This window comes from Mangifera indica, unplaced genomic scaffold (assembly GCF_011075055.1).
Source record: "Mangifera indica cultivar Alphonso unplaced genomic scaffold, CATAS_Mindica_2.1 Un_0002, whole genome shotgun sequence".
NCBI lineage: Eukaryota > Viridiplantae > Streptophyta > Magnoliopsida > Sapindales > Anacardiaceae > Mangifera > Mangifera indica.
The window spans coordinates 1,202,080-1,225,408 of record NW_025401094.1 but is presented as its reverse complement, the minus strand read 5'-3'; the positions used below and the strand labels follow the sequence as shown (position 1 = coordinate 1,225,408).

General features: G+C 32.4%; 1 protein-coding gene across 22 annotated transcripts in view; it reads left to right on the top strand.

The window, feature by feature from the left end:
- LOC123205186 (probable disease resistance protein At1g61190) overlaps positions 1 to 19,811 on the top strand; it is a 57,972-nt gene extending 38,161 nt beyond the window's left edge. The window contains exons 1-19 of one of the 22 annotated variants that reach the window (XM_044622100.1): positions 10,829 to 14,226; positions 14,357 to 14,384; positions 14,528 to 14,647; positions 14,974 to 15,083; positions 15,237 to 15,307; positions 15,425 to 15,506; positions 15,643 to 15,664; positions 15,744 to 15,916; positions 16,012 to 16,121; positions 16,272 to 16,404; positions 16,548 to 16,618; positions 16,717 to 16,975; positions 17,104 to 17,129; positions 17,421 to 17,446; positions 17,656 to 17,765; positions 17,940 to 18,002; positions 18,263 to 18,309; positions 18,450 to 18,527; positions 18,615 to 18,683. In XM_044622100.1, the coding sequence (XP_044478035.1) occupies positions 10,954 to 14,226; positions 14,357 to 14,384; positions 14,528 to 14,580 (3,354 nt within the window). In that variant the 5' untranslated portion in view covers positions 10,829 to 10,953 and the 3' untranslated portion in view covers positions 14,581 to 14,647; positions 14,974 to 15,083; positions 15,237 to 15,307; ... (12 more) ...; positions 18,450 to 18,527; positions 18,615 to 18,683. Of the gene's footprint in view, positions 1 to 10,828; positions 14,227 to 14,356; positions 14,385 to 14,527; positions 14,648 to 14,973; positions 15,084 to 15,236; positions 15,308 to 15,424; positions 15,507 to 15,642; positions 15,665 to 15,743; positions 15,917 to 16,011; positions 16,122 to 16,271; positions 16,405 to 16,547; positions 16,619 to 16,716; positions 16,976 to 17,103; positions 17,766 to 17,939; positions 18,003 to 18,229; positions 18,318 to 18,449; positions 18,528 to 18,614; positions 18,684 to 18,762; positions 18,936 to 19,031; positions 19,233 to 19,430; positions 19,533 to 19,625 lie in introns of those variants that run through there. The other 21 variants (XM_044622094.1, XR_006499810.1, XM_044622091.1 and 18 more) reach the window with 21 other exon arrangements.
- The last annotated feature ends 3,518 nt before the right edge of the window (positions 19,812 to 23,329 follow it).

Sequence of the window (23,329 nt, the reverse complement as noted above, 5' to 3'; positions counted from 1 at the left end):
TTCTTGAGCTCTAATATTTTTTCCTACCATTTGGTTGGGAATGTTTTGTTGGTTAATTCTTTGGAATATTCATTTCTTTCCCCTTCTTTGGTTTTGTTAGTCGAGTAGGGCCTGTGCAATGGTGGAAGCCCGACAATGATGAAGTTCTCGTTGAGCTTAGCCAGAAGGGTGTTAAGAGTCTTCTTGTAGTACCAGTCAGGTGCTTGACTAATTACAAAAACAGTAATTTTGTAGTTAATATTAGCACTAAAACGGCTATCTACAAAATTAAATTAATTATTGTATTTACAATTGCAGCTTTGCGAGTAAGCACATAGAAACACTAGAAAAGATTGACATGGAGCACAGGGAGTTGCCTATTGAATGCTTCATTCAAAACTGGGGATGTCTACCAGTTTTATATACACTTAAGATTTATGGATGTCTGATAATAAAGACCTTTGGTTATGGAAAGCAACACCAAGGCTCAACAATGTTGTGATACATCCATTGATTAAGATAGGAGGACAATGGATGCGTAACCTTAACCCTACAGTACAAAGATTTGTTCAGGTATGTGAATTAATTAGTTGTTGATTGTAAACAATTATCATTTTTTTAATAAATTGTGTTTGAAAATAATTTTTACGCGATAATAGCTACTGTCTTCTTGTTTGAGTAGTTATATTTTATGGTAATTTATATATTTTTTTATAGTTGTGATTGTATCTTCAATTTTTCCTTTGTTTATGAATTCAAAGAAGAAGAAGAATCGAAAGAAGGAGAGACTTATTTTGCAATACGTTATAAAGGTGTGAATCATGTTCATCAATAATTTCCATTAATTTTTTCCAAAACAAAAAAAAAGAATACCAACTGCATATTTTTTTAGGCTTCCTGTCGATACCATCTGCCACAACCCTAACACTTTGAGTTTGACAAGGAAGTGTGCTCATGGCAGTGGTATGTGCTGCTTTTCTCTTCTATCACAACTTTAGTGACTGTTTTTTTGTTAGTTTGCTCATTTTCCATCAATGTGGTGGGTTTAGTTAGGTTGAGCCGTCTTTTCTATAACAAATGAACTTTGATTTAATTATCTAGAGATGGACAAAATCGGAAGTGTAATTAATTGTAGTAGAAGTAAGGGCAGAAGGATTACCTGAAATACATCAACTGAGACATGATTCTGCTATGCATACTGGTTTGAATCTTGTTCTTCAAATTTTTATGATTAGAATCAAATTTAACATTAATTTTATATTGATTAAAGTTCATTTCCTAGCAATGCAAGAGCTTGGCATGTTTATGTAAGAATTCAATTCAATTGTAAATATTTATACTATTTGAACAATTTTTAGATGTAAAATACTTTCTTCTTTCTTCACTGGCTTGATGCCCCCTTATCATAATCACAACATAGTCTGTTTAGATTCACATCAGAAAAATGGTAACAGGAAATGCAGGGAAATACAGAGCATGCAATTGTAGCGGAAACAGAAAAGCGGACAAGATGAAGAGTTTTTAGATATCATTTGCAATTTATAGTCTGTTGAATTTTGATTCATTAATTTTTTTCCTAGAAATATCATCGAATAAAATCCTTATTGCAACATTAATGATTATGCATTATCAATATCACAAACAGGTGGGCATTTTCAGTGTGGCAATGGGCATGCCGATGGACGCTTAGCAAAGCAGACACATGTCATATGCTGATATAATTTTGGTTCTGCATTCCTCCACTCTTGCTGTTATAACTCCAATGCATATTTAATTTCTCATACTGATACAATTATATTGTTTTTGAGCATAGTATGAAGAAGGCATACATGTAGTTGAAAATTTGTAATGGAAAACTGAGGTGAAAACAAGTTTGGAAACAGGTATGTAACAGATTTCCATGAATGTTTTCCCATTATTACATTATGTGTAAGCTAAAATGACTTAATGGTTGAATATAGAAGAAAAAATCATGAATTAGAAAGGAGAAACGGCTGCTGCTTGCATCAACAATTGGGTCAAGCATCTGTGTTCTGAAGAGAATATCTAGGTTGCTGCTTTTGAAGAGTATATTCTGTAATTTCTTGCCTGTAGTAAATCAATTTGTATATCATAAACCATTTCTGAGTGAGAATAATATGTCAGGGAATATGCATATATATCAAGGCTGTTTCTATCATACAGTCCTGGTATCCACTAGAGGTTACATCAAGTCTATGGCTGACATGATTCAGAAAGAGTTGGAGAATTCTCTAAGCCTGAGGAGGTGCATTTAATTTACAGATATACTTTTCTTGTTTATGATTCTTTTGCAGCACAAAATCAGTAAATATATTAAAATTTGACTTGCCTGGGTTGTGGTCATTTGATGGGATTAGCTCTCTACAACTTTTTCTTTTGCATCTATATGTGGAACTACAGCTAATGTAATTCTTTACTTCCCATGTAGTATCATTTACTTATGTTGAGAACGCTGGTGATCTGTACAAAGACCAGATGGAGACGTGCAGAACTTGAAAGTCTGAGGATTTGACAACAATCATACTTTGGCATGCCAGGTCTAACTGTAAACCCAGTTTCATAAGTTTTAGCTTCCATCTTTCTTATCTGTCCTTAATTATGAGCATTATCGCAATTGTTGTCTGCCGACTTTCTAGATGACATATTTTTTTTCCTCTTCATTAGGTTGGGCACTATAATGTTTGGTTGGTTAATTCCTACACTGATGAAGTCTTGTTGAGCTTGGCCAAAAAGTTTTTATAAGTCTTCTTGCATTTCCAATCAGGTACCTGATTAGTTACCAAAATAGCAATTTTGTGTGTCGATATGAGCACTAAAATGGCAATATACAGAGTTAAATTAATTGCAGTATTTACACTTGTAGCTTTGTGAGTGAACGCATAGAAACATTTAAAAGAGATTTGCAAGGAGTACGGGGAGTTAGCTCTTGAGTCCAGCATTCAAAAGTGGGGACATGTACCTGCCCTCAACAAACAGGTATGTAACAAATTGCTATTAATATTTTCTCATTATTACATCATTTGTAAGCTCTTATGACTTAAATGCTTGAATATAGAACAAATAACATGAATGAGAAAGGAGAAAAGGCTGCTGCTTGCATCAACAGAAAAGTTCGTGTTCCTAGCTTAAACAATATGAAACTTACTATGTTTCAGCAAAAGTTTTTATCCACAGTCCTCTATCTCTACAACTGGGTCAAGCCTCTGTGTTCTGAAGAGAATATTTAGGTGTTGCATCCGTTTTAGTATATTCTCTAATTTCTTGCCTGTAGTATATCAATTTGTATATCATAAAACCATTTCTGAGTTAGAATAATATGTCAGGGAAGATGCATACCTATCAAGGATTTCTGTTTCTATCATATGGTCCTGTTGTCAACGAGAAGGTTACATCAAGCCTGTGGCTGACTTGATTCAGAAAGAGTTGGAGAAATTCTCAAGTCCTTAGTGGTCATGATATTCTTTAGTTCCTATGGAACCTTAAAGGCCAAGGAGTTGACAATGATCATACTCTGACATACCAGGTTTGACTGTAAAACCCAATTTCATAAGTTTTAGCTTTCATCTTTCTTTTCTGCCCTAAATAATGAGCACTATCAGAACTATTGTCTATCCATCTTTCTTAATCTCTGATATTTATCCTCATCATTAGGTTTGGCATACAATGTTTGGTTGGTTAACCCCTTGGAATATTCATTTCTTTCCCACTTTTTTGTTTTTTAGAGTCGAGTAGGGCCAGTACAATGGTTGAAGTTCTACACCGATGAAGTTCTCATTGAGCTTGGCCAACAAAAGTGTTATGATTCTTCTAACATTTTCCTTCATGTACATGATTAGTTACAAATATAGCAATTTTTGGTGTCTATATGAGCACTGAAATGGCTATCTACAAAGCTAAATTAATTGTTGTATTTACAATTGCAGCTTTGTGAGTGAACACATAGAAACACTTGAAGAGATTGACATGGAGTACAGAGAATTGCAGATGAATTGAAAGCAGCTAGAAATGGAAGTAAATGACTGCGTCCCATTCCCGGATGCAAACTGAGAGCCATACTCTTCAAAAGCAGAGTGAAGGTCATGATGAAATTTAGCAGAGATCGTAGGAAAGGAAGTTAACTGTAAGTGATGCTGTGTCCCACCAATTGGACTACTACGTTGTCAGTTAATGATAAATCATCGCAGTTTTCACAAATTCATGAAATCATTTTATAGTATTGGATCCTGTTAGTGATGCCTGTCAAGAAAATATTTTGCTATTAGATCTAACAGTGTCTTGAGAGAAAATTGTAACTGTGAAAGTACTATTAGATCTAATGCTATAAATGGTTAATGTTTATTATTAGGTGTTGGCCTAATCCCTTCGCAATTACCACAGATTTTTCTTTTGAAAATTCACCTATTTAAAATGGTTAATGTTTAAATGGGTGAAAACTAATTATTTCAAACTTAAAGGGTAAAGAATTGATATTTTATCAAACCTTGAGTGGGAAACGAACAATTGGCCTGTTAATAATAATTATATATATACCCATGCAAACCTAAACTACTTTTGATTAGTATATTGTGACATCAAAAAGTTTTCAATAAAACCATGTGTACTTGTAATGAGTATGTTTGGACACTAATAATAATATATCATTATGAGAATATGTCATAATTGATACCCAAATTGATACTTATTATAAGTTCAATTTGAGTTTGGTTATTGTATTATTATTACATTCTCAATGAAAGACTCAATTATTGATGCGTACAAAGCCATATTTCCAAATTAAATAAAGGCATTTCAAATTATAATGGTGGCATTCACCTAATCCGCATAATTGTATGTACGGTTAAGGAACAGAGTTCAAATATTATATATACAATGCTCTTCACGTGATGGCCATAGATGCATCAAATAAGCAAACTTGAGTTGGTTTCTATTTGACCCATTATATAGGCTCGATATATGCTACTCGAGTTTGGCTCAACAAACTCTCTTCAAAGCAATTCGAGTTTGGTTACAATTTTCAAAATGAACTTGAATTAAGTTTGGTTTGACATAATGATTGAATCAAAATCGATTAAATTAATATCGTTTTAATAATATTAATTAAAATAACATCATTTTAATTAACTTGAATCAAATTTTTTTAAGTTTGTAAACTCGATGAGACAAACACCTCCAAATTAAGTTCAAGCTTGACAATATAAAATCTTTAAACTTGAGTTAGAACTTGGCTAAATCAATCTCTAGCATTATATACGGACATAAGAAATGCGGAGCCAGATCTTTAGGGTGAGGACAAGGTTGCATTTAATTTCTTGAATCCACAGTCATCAAAAAATTCTACAATTTGATTGTGTAGTCCTTAATACACAACCTTTCCTTCCGCATCCAAATGATGTCATTTAAGAGTTCAAAGGTTTCTTATGCTGGCTGAAGAAATGAAATCAATACAATAGCATCTGTGATGCTGTTAGAATAGGGGGACATTTGTACTTAATATATAGGTTAGATTTTATTAGTTAAAAAAGGACAACCAAGGATATCAAAAATGGAAAGGAAAAAGAATAGCGAAATTTGGGAGGCCTTAGAGTTGTGGGTAGTAGCTTTAAGGCTGATTGTAGGAGGTCTTGATGTCTAGAATGGTTGGAAATGAAAACCCCAACTCTTCGAATTGTTCGATTTATTCATTAAATACAACTATATTGAATAAAATGCACTCTGTTTTGTTTATTTGTTGGTTGTATTAAATAAAATATGTATATTCCTGTTTAATCTAATTTTGATTGGATTTAATTCTGATTTGATCAGATTCTAATTAAATATGTTTTTAATTTATTATATATTATTTTCCTTATTTCATAGGATTAAAATTTCATTTTAGACTATATTATAATACTATATATTGTACTATTAGGGTGAAGACAACATTGCTTTTAATTTAAAGAAATAATAACAATGATATAACTCTAAGGTTTGGGATTATTTATGCATCTATCCCTATAACTCGACAAAAACGCATTAAAATTTTCTCATTTTGTGCATTAGGTATCCATCATTGTAAGATTTGATAGTTCGTGTCATCAAATTTTATTCATATAGTATCAATTCGGGTTTTGTGTCAAAAACTTTCAACTCTAACTCGACCCAAATTAAAATCGTGTTAAAATTTTTTAACTTTAATCAAACCCTTTGATATTTAAGTTGACTTGACTTGACCCAAATTAATTTGAAATTATCTATTGTTTTCACTCTTCATAGTATTTTTATCATTTTAATTTATTCACCAAATTATCCTAATCAAATATTAGTAAAACACAAAATATAATATTTTATCTTATTTATAAAAATTACATACTAAGACCTTTAAAATGAGTCAATAATCTAACTAACCAAATTATATTCTTACTACTTAACAAAAAAATAAAATATTAAAGTAAAAAATAAAAAATAATATGAGTAATTACAATTATATAAAAATGCAACTATATGCAATTTGTAAAGTTTTCAATTATTGTTGATATTATTTTTCAATATTTCTATAATTTATCAATAGAAACTATGTGTTGTACACAATTGGCTAAAAGACTTGTTCCCATCAGAAGTATAGTAAAATTCCAAAGTCCTACCAAAGAACCAATTTTTGTTAAAATTTTTAGTTAGGTTTAAGAATAAAATCGTTATTTTAAAAATAATATTAAAAAAATATATAATTCATTATATTTTCCCCCGAAGTTTTAAAAATTTATAATTTTACCCTTGCCTAAAGTATTCTAAGTTTGAAAAGTCACATTTTCACTCTCAAACCTAGGGTTTCCATCTTTTTTCAACTTCAACAGCCCCTCAAAACTTTTAAAAACAACAGTTTCACCCCCCCCCCCTTCCCCTTGAACTTTAGTTTTGTGGCATCCCTTTCGCCATCCTCTTCAACCTTCTCATTCGCTTGAGCTAATGGGAAACAATGGTGTGACAAAGAGACATCTCTTTGTCACACCACTATTTCCCATTGGCTTAGGGGAAATAGGATATTGGAGAGGATGTTGACAAAGGAGGATGTCAGAGAGGACACTGATGAAGGAAGATGTTGAAACAAATGTTGCTTTCAAGAGGGGGTGAAATGCTATTTTTAAGAGTTATGGGGGGCAATTGAAGTTGGAAAAAGATGGAAACCCTAGGTTTGTGAAAAAAATATGATTTTTCAAAGTTAGAAAACTTTATGTAGGGAAGAAGTTATTAGTTTTTAAAATTAGTAGGGAAAGTATAATTAGTTATATTTTTTTAATATTATTTTTAAAATAATGATTTTACCCTTAATCATAACTGAAAATTTTAATAGAAATTGACCTATAAGTGAGACTTTATGTTTTTGAAAGTTAGAGGGTGGGACTTTAGGATTGCACTATACCTTTGGTGAGAACAAGTCTTTTGGCCTATACAATTTAGATACATAGATGATGTACTATTATGTAATTGGTCTTGAATTAAAGATAAAATAACACTCAATCATATGATGAATATCATTTGTGGATTCAAATTGTATACCAAAAGTGTATACACATAACATTACTCATAATTTATCCCTAACAAATTTTATTGAAGTAACATTTCTTCAAAACATTCAAGTCAATTCATGTCGTGTTGGGTTACTTTCATGTGAACCTTAATACTATCCGATTTAATTTCGAATCGTATTAGATTGACCTGAAATTAATTTCCTATTAGAAATACTTAATTCTAACATGATTTTTTTTGTATTGTATCGTGTTGGAATTGCAACTTAACCTAATCTCAACAACTAATCAAACTTCGAGAGCATCATACCAACTACTTTCCTTATAAAATATAAATAATAATCAAATACTAACAGTGAATAAGAATCAATTGCTTATAAGTTTAGTGTGAATGATTCAGTGTAAACTCAATTCATTCATCTATAGAAGAAAGTTCCGCCGAATTCAATTTATTTAACTTTAATTGATTGATTGTGGAAACTTACCATGTGGACAGAATTATAATTTATCAAAGTAAGAAAAAAGAGACCTCCTTAATTAATTATTTTAGAATTCAAAGTGGAGTAGTTGAACTTTATTCCTGCTTTTTCTGGTTTCACATTCTATTGTCGAGAAAGTTATCAATTATTAAGATTATCGGAGAGAAGTCACTGTCAAAATTATATTTATATTAATAAAATGTAATTCAATTTGATCTGCAATATATGGCATGGATTTAAAATTTTTAAATTAAATTAGATTTTGGAGAGAAATTTTGAGTCTCACCCATCTTCATCTTCACATAACACTAATTCAATATATCGCATAGGTTTAAAATTTTTCTTGCCTTTTCTGATTTCATACCTCGTAAACTCATTTGCATCTTCTAAGAAGCTGTCGAATCACATTGACTGTACTCTTTAAATTAATACCCAATAAAATCAATGTCTTCCTTGCATACCTGGTCAACAGCAAATTACAATTCCACACACTGTTTGTTAAATTATTTTCAAAACAAGAATCGAAAACTCTTGGCAAAAAAACATGGCATGCGTCTCTTTTTGTGATTACATTATAAAATCTATTAATTAACTAATTAGTATTTTCTAGAAGTTTGAATCAATACATATTCAAACAAAACTTAATTTGAATCTAATTCTAATCAATTTTGTAGTTTAGGAGGACTTCTACTATAACAGATTGTTGCAACAAATTTTTGACACAATCCGTGAATTTACAAATCAGGTTGAGGCCTGATAAGAAAGACTTATGATCCATCATGATGCAATCTACAAAAATTAAAAAAATAAAATAAAAAATTATATTTACAATGAATTTGTATTGATTGATTTTTCTAAGTTTACTATAAATGATGGATCATCATCTCAATTCATTTACAATATGAAATGAAAGTTTCACGAAATTCAATTGATTTGACATTGGAAAATAACCACTCACTTTTTTTATTTGCAGTGGAAAATCAAGAGTCAAGTTGTGGCTGGTAGATAATTAATCTACCAAAAACAGAGGCATCTTCCAGGAATAGCCACATGAAATTTAACTCCCATCCATCTTTATCTTCACCTTCACATAGTGGGTTTCCACTGTAATCTCTCTTTATCTTTAGTATCTTCCAGTCTCTAGATATCAACCATTCAAAAGTCACTCATAAAAAAGATTTGTTTATATACTCATAATTCTCGTTCACCCATTTTAATACCACTAAAAATACGTTTGCTCATAGTTTGATTTTTGGCTCCCATACATTCAAATATATATTTTAAAGGCTAAATTTTACTCTAATCCATCTTCATCTTCATACGGTGGACCTCCACTTTAATCTCTCTTCCCTGCTTTTTCTTATTTTATACCTCATTAACTCATTTACGTCTTCCAAAAAGCAACCACATGATAGTGGCTATACTCTTCTAATGATAAAAATGAAAATATCGTAATTTAAAATGTGAAAGAAATCTTTTTGATTGTTGAGGAGTTAAATGAAGGATTTTGAATGAATTCTTAAATTATTTTTATTTTTCTTTTTCAAAGTCAGGAGACTGAATACACTTTCACTCCTACCCCTCTTTCACTTGGTGGGTCTCCTCCACAAAATTTAAAGTCAGAAGGCATGATTACAGGTTGTGTTAGTGGTTTCCAGCTTAAAAGTAAGGTCTGCTACTGTACGTTTTTAGGTCAAATGGACTTTGACAAAACAGAAGTTACTGTAGGAGAAAGACTTAACATTAGTCCAATTATTTCAAATGTTTCTTTGGTACTTTATTTTTCAAATTATTATCATTTTAGTCTTGTTCTTTTTCATTAAAAAAAGTTTAACTCAATTTGGATTTACCCAAAAAATACTTCAACTTTACTAATTGTATGGTTTGATTCTAGGTTGAATTCAAATTAAAATTTCAATTTGATAAATTATCCAAAAAACCAAAAATTCAATTAGATAATTTATTTTGAGTATAGTTTAAAACTCTGTCTGATAATATTTTTTTATTATGTCAACGATATTATTCATCAGTTATTAATATTATTTATTTTATTAATGACGTTATTTGTTATGTTGATAATCTTTAACAATATTTTCAAACAAACTCAATTTCAAACTATCGGTTGTGGATTCAAATTAAAATTAAATCAACTAATATTCAAATTTGATTCTACTCAAAATCTAATAATAATCAATTTTGTAGTCTATGCACACTGCTACCACTGTAGAGATTGAACTCTTCAAGCATCTCATTTGAAAATATGAAAAAAAAAATTGAAGTACAATAGAAAATTTGGTGTTGAAGGATTTTGAATGAGTTCTTTAACCTTTTTTACTTTTTAGATTTTGGAGACTAAATTTTACTTTCATTTATCTTCATCTTCATATGGTGAGTCTCCACTGCAATCTCTTTTCCCTGCCTTTTCTTAATTCTGCTTGTTCATCCATCTTCATCTTCATATTGTGAGTCTCCATTGCAATCTCTTTTCCCTGCCTTTTTTTAATTTCGCTATTTCATTACTGGTTAACTCATTTGCACCTGCATAATTTGGTTCAATCCAACTCGAAAGTTGGGTAGTCTATGGTTTGTTCTAGTTTAACTATGGAACCTAATTCGATTTGAATTATCTTAACCAATTATTACAAGAATTTCATTTTGTCTATTATCATATGAAATAATATTATTTCGTGACAGCTTAATTGTTTTAAATATTATAATTTTTAACCTTTTTTTTTTCAAATTATTATTATTATTATTATTTTAATCTTGTCCTTATCTTTAAACATTTCTATCTTTAATTATTTTATAATTCAAAGTCGTGGAAAATGAAGATTAAACTAGGCAAAGTAGCATTAGCTTTATTAAGTGCTCTTGCAAAAGCTAAACTTTGTTATTAATTAATTAATAATTCATGCTTAATATAATAATACTTGTGCAAAACCTGAGCTGGTTTCCATTACCAAATTGTTGTAATGAGACAGTTTTTTTTTTTTTTTCCTGATTGTGGTGGGGAATCACTTCTACCACAAAAGGCAGAGGATAGAAGTATTATAAGAGATGAATTACGTGCCATTCTCTTCTCTTTCCTACCTTCTATCCATCACTATTCATTCTCGATCTCCCGACAACAAAAAACACTCAAAGTATACATCATGGAAATTGTTACTTCATGTGTTAGTTCAATTTCTGAAATTACTTTCAGCCGCTTGTTCGATGCAGCAGGCCGTCAGATTGGCTACCTGCTTAACTACAATGACAACATCGAAGCATTAAGAAATCAAGCTCAGGAACTCAAGGCTACCAGAGACAGCATGCAATTGAGAATTGATGCTGCTGAAAGAAACAGAGAAATTATCTTACCTGATGTCAAAAACTGGATATCTAAAGTTGATAATGTCTCTGCAGAAGCAGAAACGTTTTTGGAATATGAAGGCAACGTGAACAAGATGTGCTTCAAAGGTCGGTGCATTAATGTCCGATCGCGTTACCGGTTCAGCAAGATGGCAAAGCAGAAGATAACGGTGATCACTCAGCTCCAAGAAGATGGAAAATTTCAAATTCTCTCTCAGCCTGCTCCTCCTTCTTCAAGCATTATCATTCCAACTGTTGGATTTTCTGGAATTTTTGAATCCAGAGAATCAATCAAGAATGAAATTATGGAGGCCTTGAAAGATGACAAGGTCAGCATAATTGGAATTTGTGGGATGGGGGGTGTGGGTAAAACCACTCTGGTGAAACAAGTTGGCAAACAAGCTGAGGAAGAGAAGTTGTATGATTCAGTAGTTTTTGTAGTTGTGTCTCAAACCCCAAATATCATGGAAATTCAAAAAGCAATTGCTTACAAGCTAGATCTGAAATCATTGTCGGATATTCCTGAATCAGCACGAGCAAGTTCCTTGTGGCAGAGAATTAAGCAGGAGAAACGAATTCTCATGATATTGGATGATGTTTGGGGAGAAATTGCATTGGCCGAGATTGGTATTCCTTTTGGGAAGGATCACGGAGGTTGTAAGATTGTGCTTACCTCTCGAAGTGAAAATGTGTGCGATGAAATGGATTGTGACAAAACATATATAGTCAAAACTTTATCAGAACAGGAATCGTGGGAGCTATTCAAGGAGCACGTTGGAATGGATGTTGAAAATTCTATCAGAAGCTCAATCGCAAAAGATGTAGTTGCTGAATGTAATGGCTTGCCACTTGCAATTGTGACAATAGCAAAGACATTAAAGAACAAAAATGAGCATGTGTGGAAAGATGTAGCACGACAACTAAAAATGTCTGCTTATACAGATATCCCAGGGATGCAAAGAAGTGTGATTTCATCTTTAGAGTTGAGCATCAAATATCTAGAAAGCGATGATGCAAAATCATTGTTCTTCTTTTGTAGTGTGTTTTCAGAGGATTTTGAAATCCCAATTGAAGTTTTAGTTACATATGGAGTGGCTTTGAGGTGGTTCAAAAATGTTGAGACAATGAAGGATGTTAGGCACAGAGTTCACGCTATTGTAAGTACGTTGACCTCTTCTTTTCTCTTGATTTATGGAAAACATCGGTACAATATGGAAGAGTATGTAAAATTGCATGATGTTGTACGTGATGTTGCACATATAATAGCACCTAAGTACAATCAAATATTCTTGGTCAAAGCTGGCACTGGTCTAAAAGAGTGGCCAAACAGAGATACATATGAAGATCTCACATGTATCTCATTAATGTCAAATGATATTAAAGAAGTGTCAGATATGATAGAATGCCCAAAGTTACAATCTTTACTGTTGCAGGGAAATTCTAAAATGGTTTTCCCTAACAATTTTTTTCAAGGCATGAAAGATGTTAGAGTTTTAGACTTGAGTAAAACTCAATTATTGCCACTGCCAGAGTCACTTTCTTTGCTGGCAAATCTTAGAACATTGTATCTTAATGGTTGCGAGTTAGGCGACCTATCTATTATCGGGCAACTAAGTAAACTAGAAATTTTTAGCCTTAATGATTCTAATGTTAGGGAGATCCCAATATCTTTCAGTCAATTAATTCATTTGAGGTTATTAGATTTGAACGGTTGTGAAGAGCTTGCACGAATAGCACATGGTGTCATATCTTCTCTGTGTAAATTGGAGGAGTTGTATGTTTTAAGAAGTTTTGAGCATTGGGATTCTGAAGGAGATGAGGGGGGTTTGAGAAACAATGCAAAGCTTGCTGAGTTACAATCTTTGTCTAGATTGACTAGCTTGAAAATTATTATCCCAAACTTGAATTTCTTAATTGATAATGATGTGCCGTTCAAAAACTTATCAAACTTTGCAATAATAATAGGTGGTGTAGGACGTTTTGAAAAGGTCAACTTCATGATTGGTTCAAAAGAATATTCAAGAAAATTGTTGATGTCAAATGATGATAAGGTTATGATTTCAGGATTGATTAATTGCCTAAAGAATTTGGTAATTGAACAAACGGAATATTTAGAAGTAGGCTGGTGTAAATCAATGGTATATGTATTTGATTGTGAAGTGCTTAAGGTGACATATGGAAAAACAAAGTTGCTTTCGTCATTAAAGGAACTATATTTGAAATATCTGCCAAACATGACACATATATGGAAAGGTGAAACTCAATACATAAACCTTTGCAACTTGAAGAGAATAAAATTATGGATGTGCCCAAAGTTAGTTAAGATATTTTCACAAGATTTGTTGCAGAGTCTCATTTGTTTGGAAGAAATGGAGATATGTAGTTGTGACAATTTAGAGGAGATTTTCATAATGAGAGAAGAAGAGGAAATAATACCACCAAGGAAAGATCTCACCACAACCTCCCCAAGTTTGGGAAACTTAACTTCTATATATATTTTTAGTTGCAATAAATTAAAAAGCCTCTTCACCCCCTCCATAGTCAAAAGCCTTGTGAAGCTCTGGAAACTTAAAATATATGATTGCTCAGCATTGGAAGAAATAGTCACAAATGAGGAAGTATCATCATCATTAGAAAAGAAGATTGTTTTTCCTAGTTTGTCCGAATTGAAGCTTGTACAACTAAGTAGCATTGGTTGTTTTAGCTCAAGCTCATATTCTATTGAATTTCCTGTTTTGGAGAAACTTATGATAATAAAATGTCCAAATATGAAGATTTTTGGTTATGGAGAACAACTGACACCAAACCTCAACAAAGTTATGATGAGTTCTACCAGAGCACGATGGTTGGGTCACCTGAACTCCACAGTTGAGCAATTGTTCATAGAAAAACAAGTATGTGAATTAGATAATTGTTGAGTGTAAACAATTGTAAATATTTTTGAATAAATTGTATTGTCTTCTTAAAATATGTTTAGTTAGCTGTATGACATTAATAATCTAAAAATTGTGATTGGTTTTGCAGGAGAAAATCGCAAGGGAACAACTAAATGGTATGAATCATGTATCACTAATTCAATAACAAATTATTATTCTTGTTTGAGTAATTTAAAGATTTTATATTTATAATTACATCTTCGAATTTTGAATTCTTAAAAACACTGCTTCTATTATGTCTCTGTTGTTTGAAATATAGAAGAAGAAGAAGAAGAAGAAAAAGAAGAAGAAGAAGAAAAAGTGAACACCTAACTGAGACAATGACAAGATTGATGGAAAGCTAGTAGCGAGACATGTTTCATAAGCTCGTTTAATCAAGGTACTGAAATTCCCTCACTCTAAGGCCTACTTAGTGATAAAAGAGAAGGAAAGTCCTGAGTTCAACCTCTGTCACTCTTGTGAAAATTTTTAATTAATTACTTAATTAAAAAAAAAAAAGAAAAAAAGGGAAGCAATTCTACAGGGGAAATTAACGATAATTTTACAAGTATAGAGGGCTTTTGATAATTTTATTCAAAGTGAGGGTGCACGTGGCCGGATCTGGGATTTTTTTAACATTATAAATTTGTTGTAACCGAAATGGTAGTTTTACCTTTATTTTTTCACGAACTGATCCCTACAATCACCTTTACTTTTTACTTAAAGGCGAAGGAAGATCTTCCTGTTAAAATCAACGGCCTTAGGCTTCCCGTCGATACCATCTGCCGCAACCCTAAAGGCTTTGAGTTCGACAAAGAAGTGTGCTCATGGCAGTGGTATGTGGTGCACTTTTTTCTTTTATAATACCGTAGATTCTCTGTTTTCTTTTACAAACTATACTGTAGGCTTATGGGTTCTGTTTCTTTCTTCAATGGCTTGATACCACAACAAAATAGTTTGTTTAGATTCACATGAGAAAATTGTAACAGAAAATGCAGGGGAGTACAGGGCATGGAATTGTAGCAGAAAAGGAAAAGCAGACAAGCTGAAGAGGTTTTAGGTATCATTTGTAATTTATACTGTTGTATTTTTATTCATTAAATTTTTCCTAGAAATAGCAAGGAATAAAATCCTTACTTCAATATTAATGATTATGCATTATCAATATCACAAACAGGTGGGCAATTTCAGTGTGGCAAGGTTGCATGTTGATGGAAACTTAGCAGATGGGACACTTGTCATATGCTCGTTTAATTAAGGTACTGAACTCTCTCACTCTTGCTGATACAGCTCTAATGCCAATTTAATTTGTCATACTGCTACAATTCTTTTCTTTTTGAGCATCGATTATTAACAAAAGATTTATTTGGTTGAAATTTGTGATGCAAAATTTAGGGGAAAACAAGCTTGAAAACAGGTTTGTTAACAAATTGCCATCAATGTATTCTCATTATTACATTACTTGTAAGCTCAAATGACTTAATGATCCAATATAGAAGAAATAATCATGAACAAGAAAGGAGGAAAGACGGATGTTTGCATCAACAGAGAGGATGGTGTTCCTAGCTTAAATAAGATCAAACTCACTTTGTTTCAGAAGAGGATTTACCCACAGTTCTCTATTTCTACAACTGGGTTAAGAATCTGTCTGCTGGAGAGAATATATTAGGTGCTGCTTCTGTTTTAGTACATTCTTTGATTGCTTGCCTGTAGTAAATTAATTTTTATATCATAAACCATTTCTGAGTGAGAATCATATGCCAGGTAGGATGCATATATATCAAGGCTGCCTGTTTCTATCATTTGGGCCCTAGTATCAACAATTGGATGACGTGATTCAGAAAGCGTTGGAGAAATTACCTAAGCCTGATGAGGTGCATTTAAATTTCTGGAAATACTCTTCCTGTATATGATTCTTTTGCAGCACAAAAATCAGTATATATATTAAAATTTGACTTGCCTGGGTTGTGGATATTTGATGGGATACTAGAACTTTTCTTTGACTTTTATATGTGAAACTACAGGTAATGAAATTCTTTAGTGCCCATGAAGCACCAGCCAGTTATGTGAGAATACTAGTGATCCATAAGACCAGATGGAGGAGTGCAGAACTTGAAAAACTGTGGATTTGGCAAAAATCAGACTTTGACATGCTAGGTTTGACAGTAAAACCCAGTTTTATAAGTTTTAGATTTATCTTTCTTGTCTGCGTATATTGTTGCAACAGTTGGTTATGGACTTTCTTGATCTCTAATATTTTTTTCCACCATTATGTTGGGCACTTACACTAATGGTTGAAGCTCAACAATGCTGAAGTTCTCATTGAGCTCGACTAGAAAGGTGTTAAGAGTCTTCTTGTATTTGCAGTCAGGTACTTGAATAGTTACAAAAATAGTAATTTTGTAGTCGATATGAGCACTAAAATGGCTATCTACAAAGTTGAATAAATTATGGTATTTACAATTGCAGCTTTGTGAGCAAGCTCATAGAAACACTTGAAAAAATTGACATGGAGCACAGGGAGTTGGCTCTTGAATGCGGCATTCAAAACTGGGGATGTATACCAGTTTTATATACACTTAAGATTGATGGATATGTGATAATGAAGACCTTTGGTTATGAAGAACAACTAACACTAAAGCTCAACAATGTTGTGATACATCCATTGATTAAGATAGGAGGACAATGGATGCGTAAACTTAACCCCATAGTACAAAGATTTGTTCAGGTATGTGAATTAATTAGTTGTTGATGGTAAACAATTATCTTTTTTATACGTGATAATAGCTACTGTCTTCTTAAAATATGTTTATTTAGTTAGTCATAAACTATCTAAAAGTCTGATTTGTTTTTCAGGAGAATTAGCAAGGTTCAACTAAATGGTATGACTTATGTATCACTAATTCAATAATAAATTATTATTCTTCTTTGAGTAGTTATATTTTATAGTAATTTAAATATTTTTTTATACTTGTGATTGTATCTTCAATTTTTCCTTTGTTTTTGAATTCAAAGAAGAGGAGACTTATTTTGCAATACGTTATAAGGTTGTGAATCATGTTCATCAATAATTTCCATTGATTTTTTCCCAAAAAAAAAAAGAATACCAACTATATATTTTTTTGATTGTGCATTATCTTTTTTTTTTTTTTGGGTAACTGATTATGCATTAGGCGAGGAGACTCTTGTCATAATCCAGGTACTGAAATTTCTATACTCTTGCTGATATGATATAGCTCTTAGGAAGGGAACCAATTCTACAACTGAATTAAAGGTAATTTTACAAGTAAGGGGATATCTGGCTTGCTCTGGGTTATTTTTTAAAATATATTGCAACCTAAATGATAGTTTTACCTTATATTTATTTTTGCGAAGACACCCCTGCAATTATCTTTACTTTTCTTAAAGGCAAAGGAAGATCTTCCCTGGTAAAATCAACGGCGTTAGGCTCCGTGTCGATAACATCTGCTGCAACCCTAAGACTTTGAGTTTGACAAAGAAGTCTGCTCATGGCAGTGGTATGTGCTGATTTTCTCTTCTATTGTAACTTTAGTTACTGTTGTTTGATAGTTTGCTCATTTTCCATCAATGTGGTGGGTTTAGTTAGGTTGAGCCATCTTTTCTATAACAAATGAACTTTGATTTAATTATCTAGAGATTGACAAAATCTGAAGTGTAATTAATTGTTGTAGAAGTAAGAGCAGGAGGATTACCTCAAATACATCAACTGAGACATGATTCTGCAATGCATACTGGTTTGAATCTTGTTCATCAAATTTTTATAATAAGAATCAAATTTAACATTAATTTTATATTGGTTAAAGCTCATTTCCTACCAATGCAAGAGCTTGGCATGTTTATGTAATAATTCAATTCAATTGTAAATTTTTATACTATTTGAACAATATTGGATGTACAATACTTTCTTCTTTCTTCAATGTCTTGTTGCCCCCTTACCATAATCACAACATAGTTTGTTTAGATTCACATCAGAAAATGGTAACAAAAAATGCAGGGGAATACAGAGCATGAAGTTGTAGCAGAAAAAGAAAAGCAGACAAGGTGATGAGGTTTAGATATTTTTTGCTATTTATAGTCTGTTGAATTTTGATTCATTAAAATTTCCTAGAAATAACATATTAGCTTCAAATAAAATCCTTATTGCAGCATTAATGATTATGCATTATCAATATCACAAACAGGTGGGCAATTTAAGTAGCAAGGTGGCACACCGATGGACGCTTAGCAGAGGAGACAAGTCATACGCTCGTTTAATTTTTGTATTAAATTCCCTCACTCTTGCTGATATAGCTCTAATGCCTATTTAATTTGTCATACTGATACAATTCTATTGTTTTTGAACATAGTATGAAGAAAACATACATGTTGTTGAAAATTTTTAATGGAAATTGAGTTGAAAACAAGCTTGAAAACAGGTATGTAACAAATTGCTATTAATGTTTTCTCATTATTACATCATTTGTAAGCTCAAATGACTTAAATGCTTGAATATAGAAGAAATAATTATGAATGAGAGAGAAGAAAAGGCTGCTTCTTGCATCAACAGAGAAGATGGTGTTCCTAGCTTAAACGAGATGAAACTTACTTTGTTTCAGCAGAAGATTTTATCTACAGTGCTTTATCTCCACGACTGGATCAAGCCTCTGTGTTCTGAAGAGAATATTTAGGTGTTGCATTTGTTTTAATATATTCTCTAATTTCTTGCCTATAGTATATCAATTTGTATGTCATAAAACCATTTCTGAGTTAGAATAATATGTCAGGGAAGATGCATACCTATCAAGGATGTTTGTTTCTATCATACGATCCTGTTATCAACAAGAAGGTTACATCAAGCCTATGGCTGACTTGATTCAGAAAGAGTTGGAGGAATTCTCAAAGCCTTAGGTGGTCATGATATTCTTTAGTTCCTATGGAACCTTAATGGCCAAGAAGTTGGCAATGATCATACTCTGACATATCAGGTTTGACTATAAAACTCAATTTCATAAGTTTTAGCATCCATCTTTCTTGTCTGCACTAAATTATGAGGACTGTCAGAACTGTTGTCTAACCAAATTTCTTCATCTCTGATATTTACCCTCATCATTAGGTTAGGCATACATGTTTGGTTGGTTAATCCCTTGGAATTTTCATTTCTTTCCCCATCGTTTGTTTTTTAGATTCAAGTAGGGCCATTACAATGGTTGAAGTTCTACAGTGATGAAGTTCTCATTGAGCTTGGCCAACAAAAGTGTTATGAGTCTTCTAACATTTTCATTCAGGTATATGATTAGTTACAAATATAGTAATTTTTTGTGTCGATATGAGCACTGAAATGGCTATCTAAAAAGTTAAAATAATTGTTGTATTTACAGTTGCAGCTTTGTGAGTGAACTCATGGAAACACTTGAAGAGATTGACATGGAGTACAGAGAGTTGCAGATGAATTGAGAGCAGCTAGCAATGAAGTAAATGACTGCATCCCATTCCCAGATGGAAACTGAGAGCCATACTCTTCACAAGCAGAGTGAAGGTCATGATGAAATTTAGCAGAGATCAAAGGAAAGGAGTGATGCTGTGTCCCACCAACTGGATTGCTATGTTGTCAGTTAATGATAAATCATCGCAGTTTTCACATATTAATAAATGTTGCAGATGGTGGATTTTTCCACCCCCTATTTTTGACTTTAGCCAAAGGAGATGGGAAGGCATTAAATGCCTCAAAAACTTAGCCTGGAAGGGATTATTTTTATTGGCTGGAGGGGAGGCAAATTGCCTATAAATACCCCCCCTCTCTTCATGTAATTTGCACAATTTTCTCTTCTCTTCATCCGGAAATAATAATTGCTTTGCTCTCTTCCTCTCTTTTTATTCAATTCTTCTTCAATAATTTATCTTTGCTAAATTAATTTTATAACACGTTATCAGCACGATCAGCTCAGGTATATAATATCTTATTATTATGCTGTTATGTTGCTTAAATATTATAAATACGGATATCCCAGTTGTGATGTCCCAGTTGCTTTTTAATTTCTGTTATATTTCTGCTTAATTTTCTTTATAATTATACAATATTTGCAACCCGAAGTTTGCAAAATTGTAAATCTGGACCTGAAGTCTTGAAACTCTTGAATCTAGACCTGAAGTCTGAAATATCATAAATCTGAACATGAAGTTCTGAATCTTATTTGTAACCTGAAGTTTACAAAATTATGAATTTGGACCTGCAGTCTTGAATATCATGAATCTGGATCTGAAATCCTGAATATCGTTCGTAACCCGAAGTTTACGAAATTATAAATTTGTGACCTGAAGTCATAAATATTACTTGTAACCTGAAGTTTACAAAACCAAGAATCTAGACCAGAAGTCCTGATATTATTTAAATGTTTATTTTTATTGTATTCCATTTATTTGAATATTTATTTATTCACATATTTATTTATTTGAATCTTTATTTTTATTTATATCCGATTTACAACCTGAAGTTTGTAAAATTGTGAGAAAATCATATATATGGGCCCGAAGTCTCGAGTTTTACGATTTACAACTTGAAGTTTGTAAAATCATGAGAATACATGTTTATGGGCCGGAAGTCCCCAGTTTCATCAAAGTCTTTATTTTAATAATGATATCACTTTTGCAACCTGAAGTTTGCATAAAGTGTGAAAAATATGGACTTGAAGTCCAAAACATAATCAGAATACGTATTATAATATTCTGAAAACTAATTACAAAACCAGAAGTTTTGTATATATGGGATAATATATGGACCTGAAGCTTCCAAAATTAATCCCAATATTTCTCCTACAAAATCAGCTGTTTTGTAAATATGAAATAATATTTGAACCTGAAGTTTCAAAGATTAACTCATATATATTGTTTACAAAACCAGAAGTTTTGTAAATATGACAATAATTGAACCTGAAGTTCCTAAAATTAGATGGATAATATTAAATGAGTTTTTTACGTGAGTCACCACCTAGAATTTGTGAGCCTTGAAAAACTAACTAAATAAAATATCCCAGAAGGACAAATACAAGGCTATTATCTTTTGGCATCATATCCCTGAAGGATTACAAGCCGAAATATGAATACAATGACTCTATATTTAGTATAACTCTGTAATATTCAGAATCTTTTCTTGAATGTGGAAGATAAAATATTCTCCACATTTTATTTTTGCTCCTGTAGTAGCAATATCAGAAAAGAAATTCTGAATTAATATTTTCTCATTATACATCGTTCCCTGAAGTGAACGCAACTACCAGAAGTAGTTATTATGAGTATAAAATGCCCAAAATTTTTAATCCATCATATATATTTATTTTGGAGTCATGCATATTATTTTGTATTTTATTGTCATGTTTTTCCTTTCAATATTTTGTGTACGTTATAACTAACGTAATTTTTAAATGAAAGGAAATGAACTCCAAAATTGAAGCGTTGACTTCAAAAGCTGATGTGGGAGACATATGTTTGGTGGACAGTGCAACAACGCACACAATCTTTAAGGAAAAGAAATTTTTCTTATCTTTAGCATTAATTGAAGCTAAAGTAACCACCATATCAGGATCAATTGATCTGATAGAAGGCTCCGGAAGAGCCACAATTATGTTAAACAATGAGACCAAATTAAGCATCAATGATGCATTATATTCAAGTAGATCCAGAAGAAATCTACTAAGTTTTAAAGATATAAGAAAAAATGGTTATCATCTTGAAACCATGAGTGAAAATGGTGCAGAATTCATCTGTATAACTAGTAATGCCTCCGGAAGAAGGCTTATACTAGAAAAATTGCCTGCTTTATCATCTGGATTGTATTATACAACCATAAAGGCAATTGAGACCTACGCAGTATCGAACCAGAAGTTCGTTGATCCAAAAGCATTTATGCTTTGGCATGATCGTTTAGGCCACCCAGGATCTACAATGATGCGTAAGATTGTTGAAAATTCACATGGACATACATTACAGAATCATAAAATTTTATTGTCTAGTGAACAATTCTGCACCGCCTGTTCTCAAGGCAAATTAGTAATAAGACCATCCCCCTCCAAAATTGGAGGTGAATCCCCATCATTTCTACAAAGAATTCAAGGGGATATATGTGGACCCATTCACCCACCAAGTGGGCCATTTCGTTATTTTATGGTCTTAATTGATGCATCTGCACGATGGTCTCATGTTTGTTTATTGCCTACTCGAAATGTTGCATTTGCTAAACTGTTAGCACAAATTATCAAATTAAAGGCACATTTCGCAGATTATTCAGTCAAGTCAATACGGCTAGATAATGCTGGTGAATTTACATCTAAAACATTTGATGATTATTGCATGTCAATGGGAATTGAGGTTGAACATCCAGTCCCGCATGTCCACACACAAAATGGATTAGCTGAGTCTCTTATCAAACGACTCCAGGTAATTGCACGCACTTTATTACTAAAAAGTCAATTACCTACTTCTATGTGGGGACATGCTATATTACATACTGCAGCGTTAATTCGCTTGCGACCTTCTTCTTATCATCAATATTCTCCCTTACAATTGGTTCTTGGTCACCAACCTGATGTATCTCATTTGAGAATTTTTGGTTGTGCTGTATATGTCCCTATTGCGTCCCCTCAACGCACAAAAATGGGACCCCAACGTCATTTGGGAATATATGTTGGATATAATTCACCATCCATTATCAGGTACCTGGAACCATTAACAGGTGATCTTTTTACTGCACGATTTACAGATTGTCACTTTGATGAGACAACTTTCCCATCTTTAGGGGAAAAGAAAATGCCTCCTGAAGTTAGGCATGAACTTACTTGGTATGTACCTACCATGTCTCATTTAGATCCTCGCACATCCCAAAGTGAAACTGAAGTGCAAAGGATAGTTCGATTACAAATTATTGCCAACCAAATGCCTGATGCATTTGTTGATACAGCAAAAGTGACAAGATCACATGTTCCAGCTGCTAATACACCAACAAGAATCAATGTGACTGCTGAACAGTCCATTCGAGCCGTGACTGATCCATCTACCTCACGCCAGAAGCGTGGTAGACCTGTTGGATCGA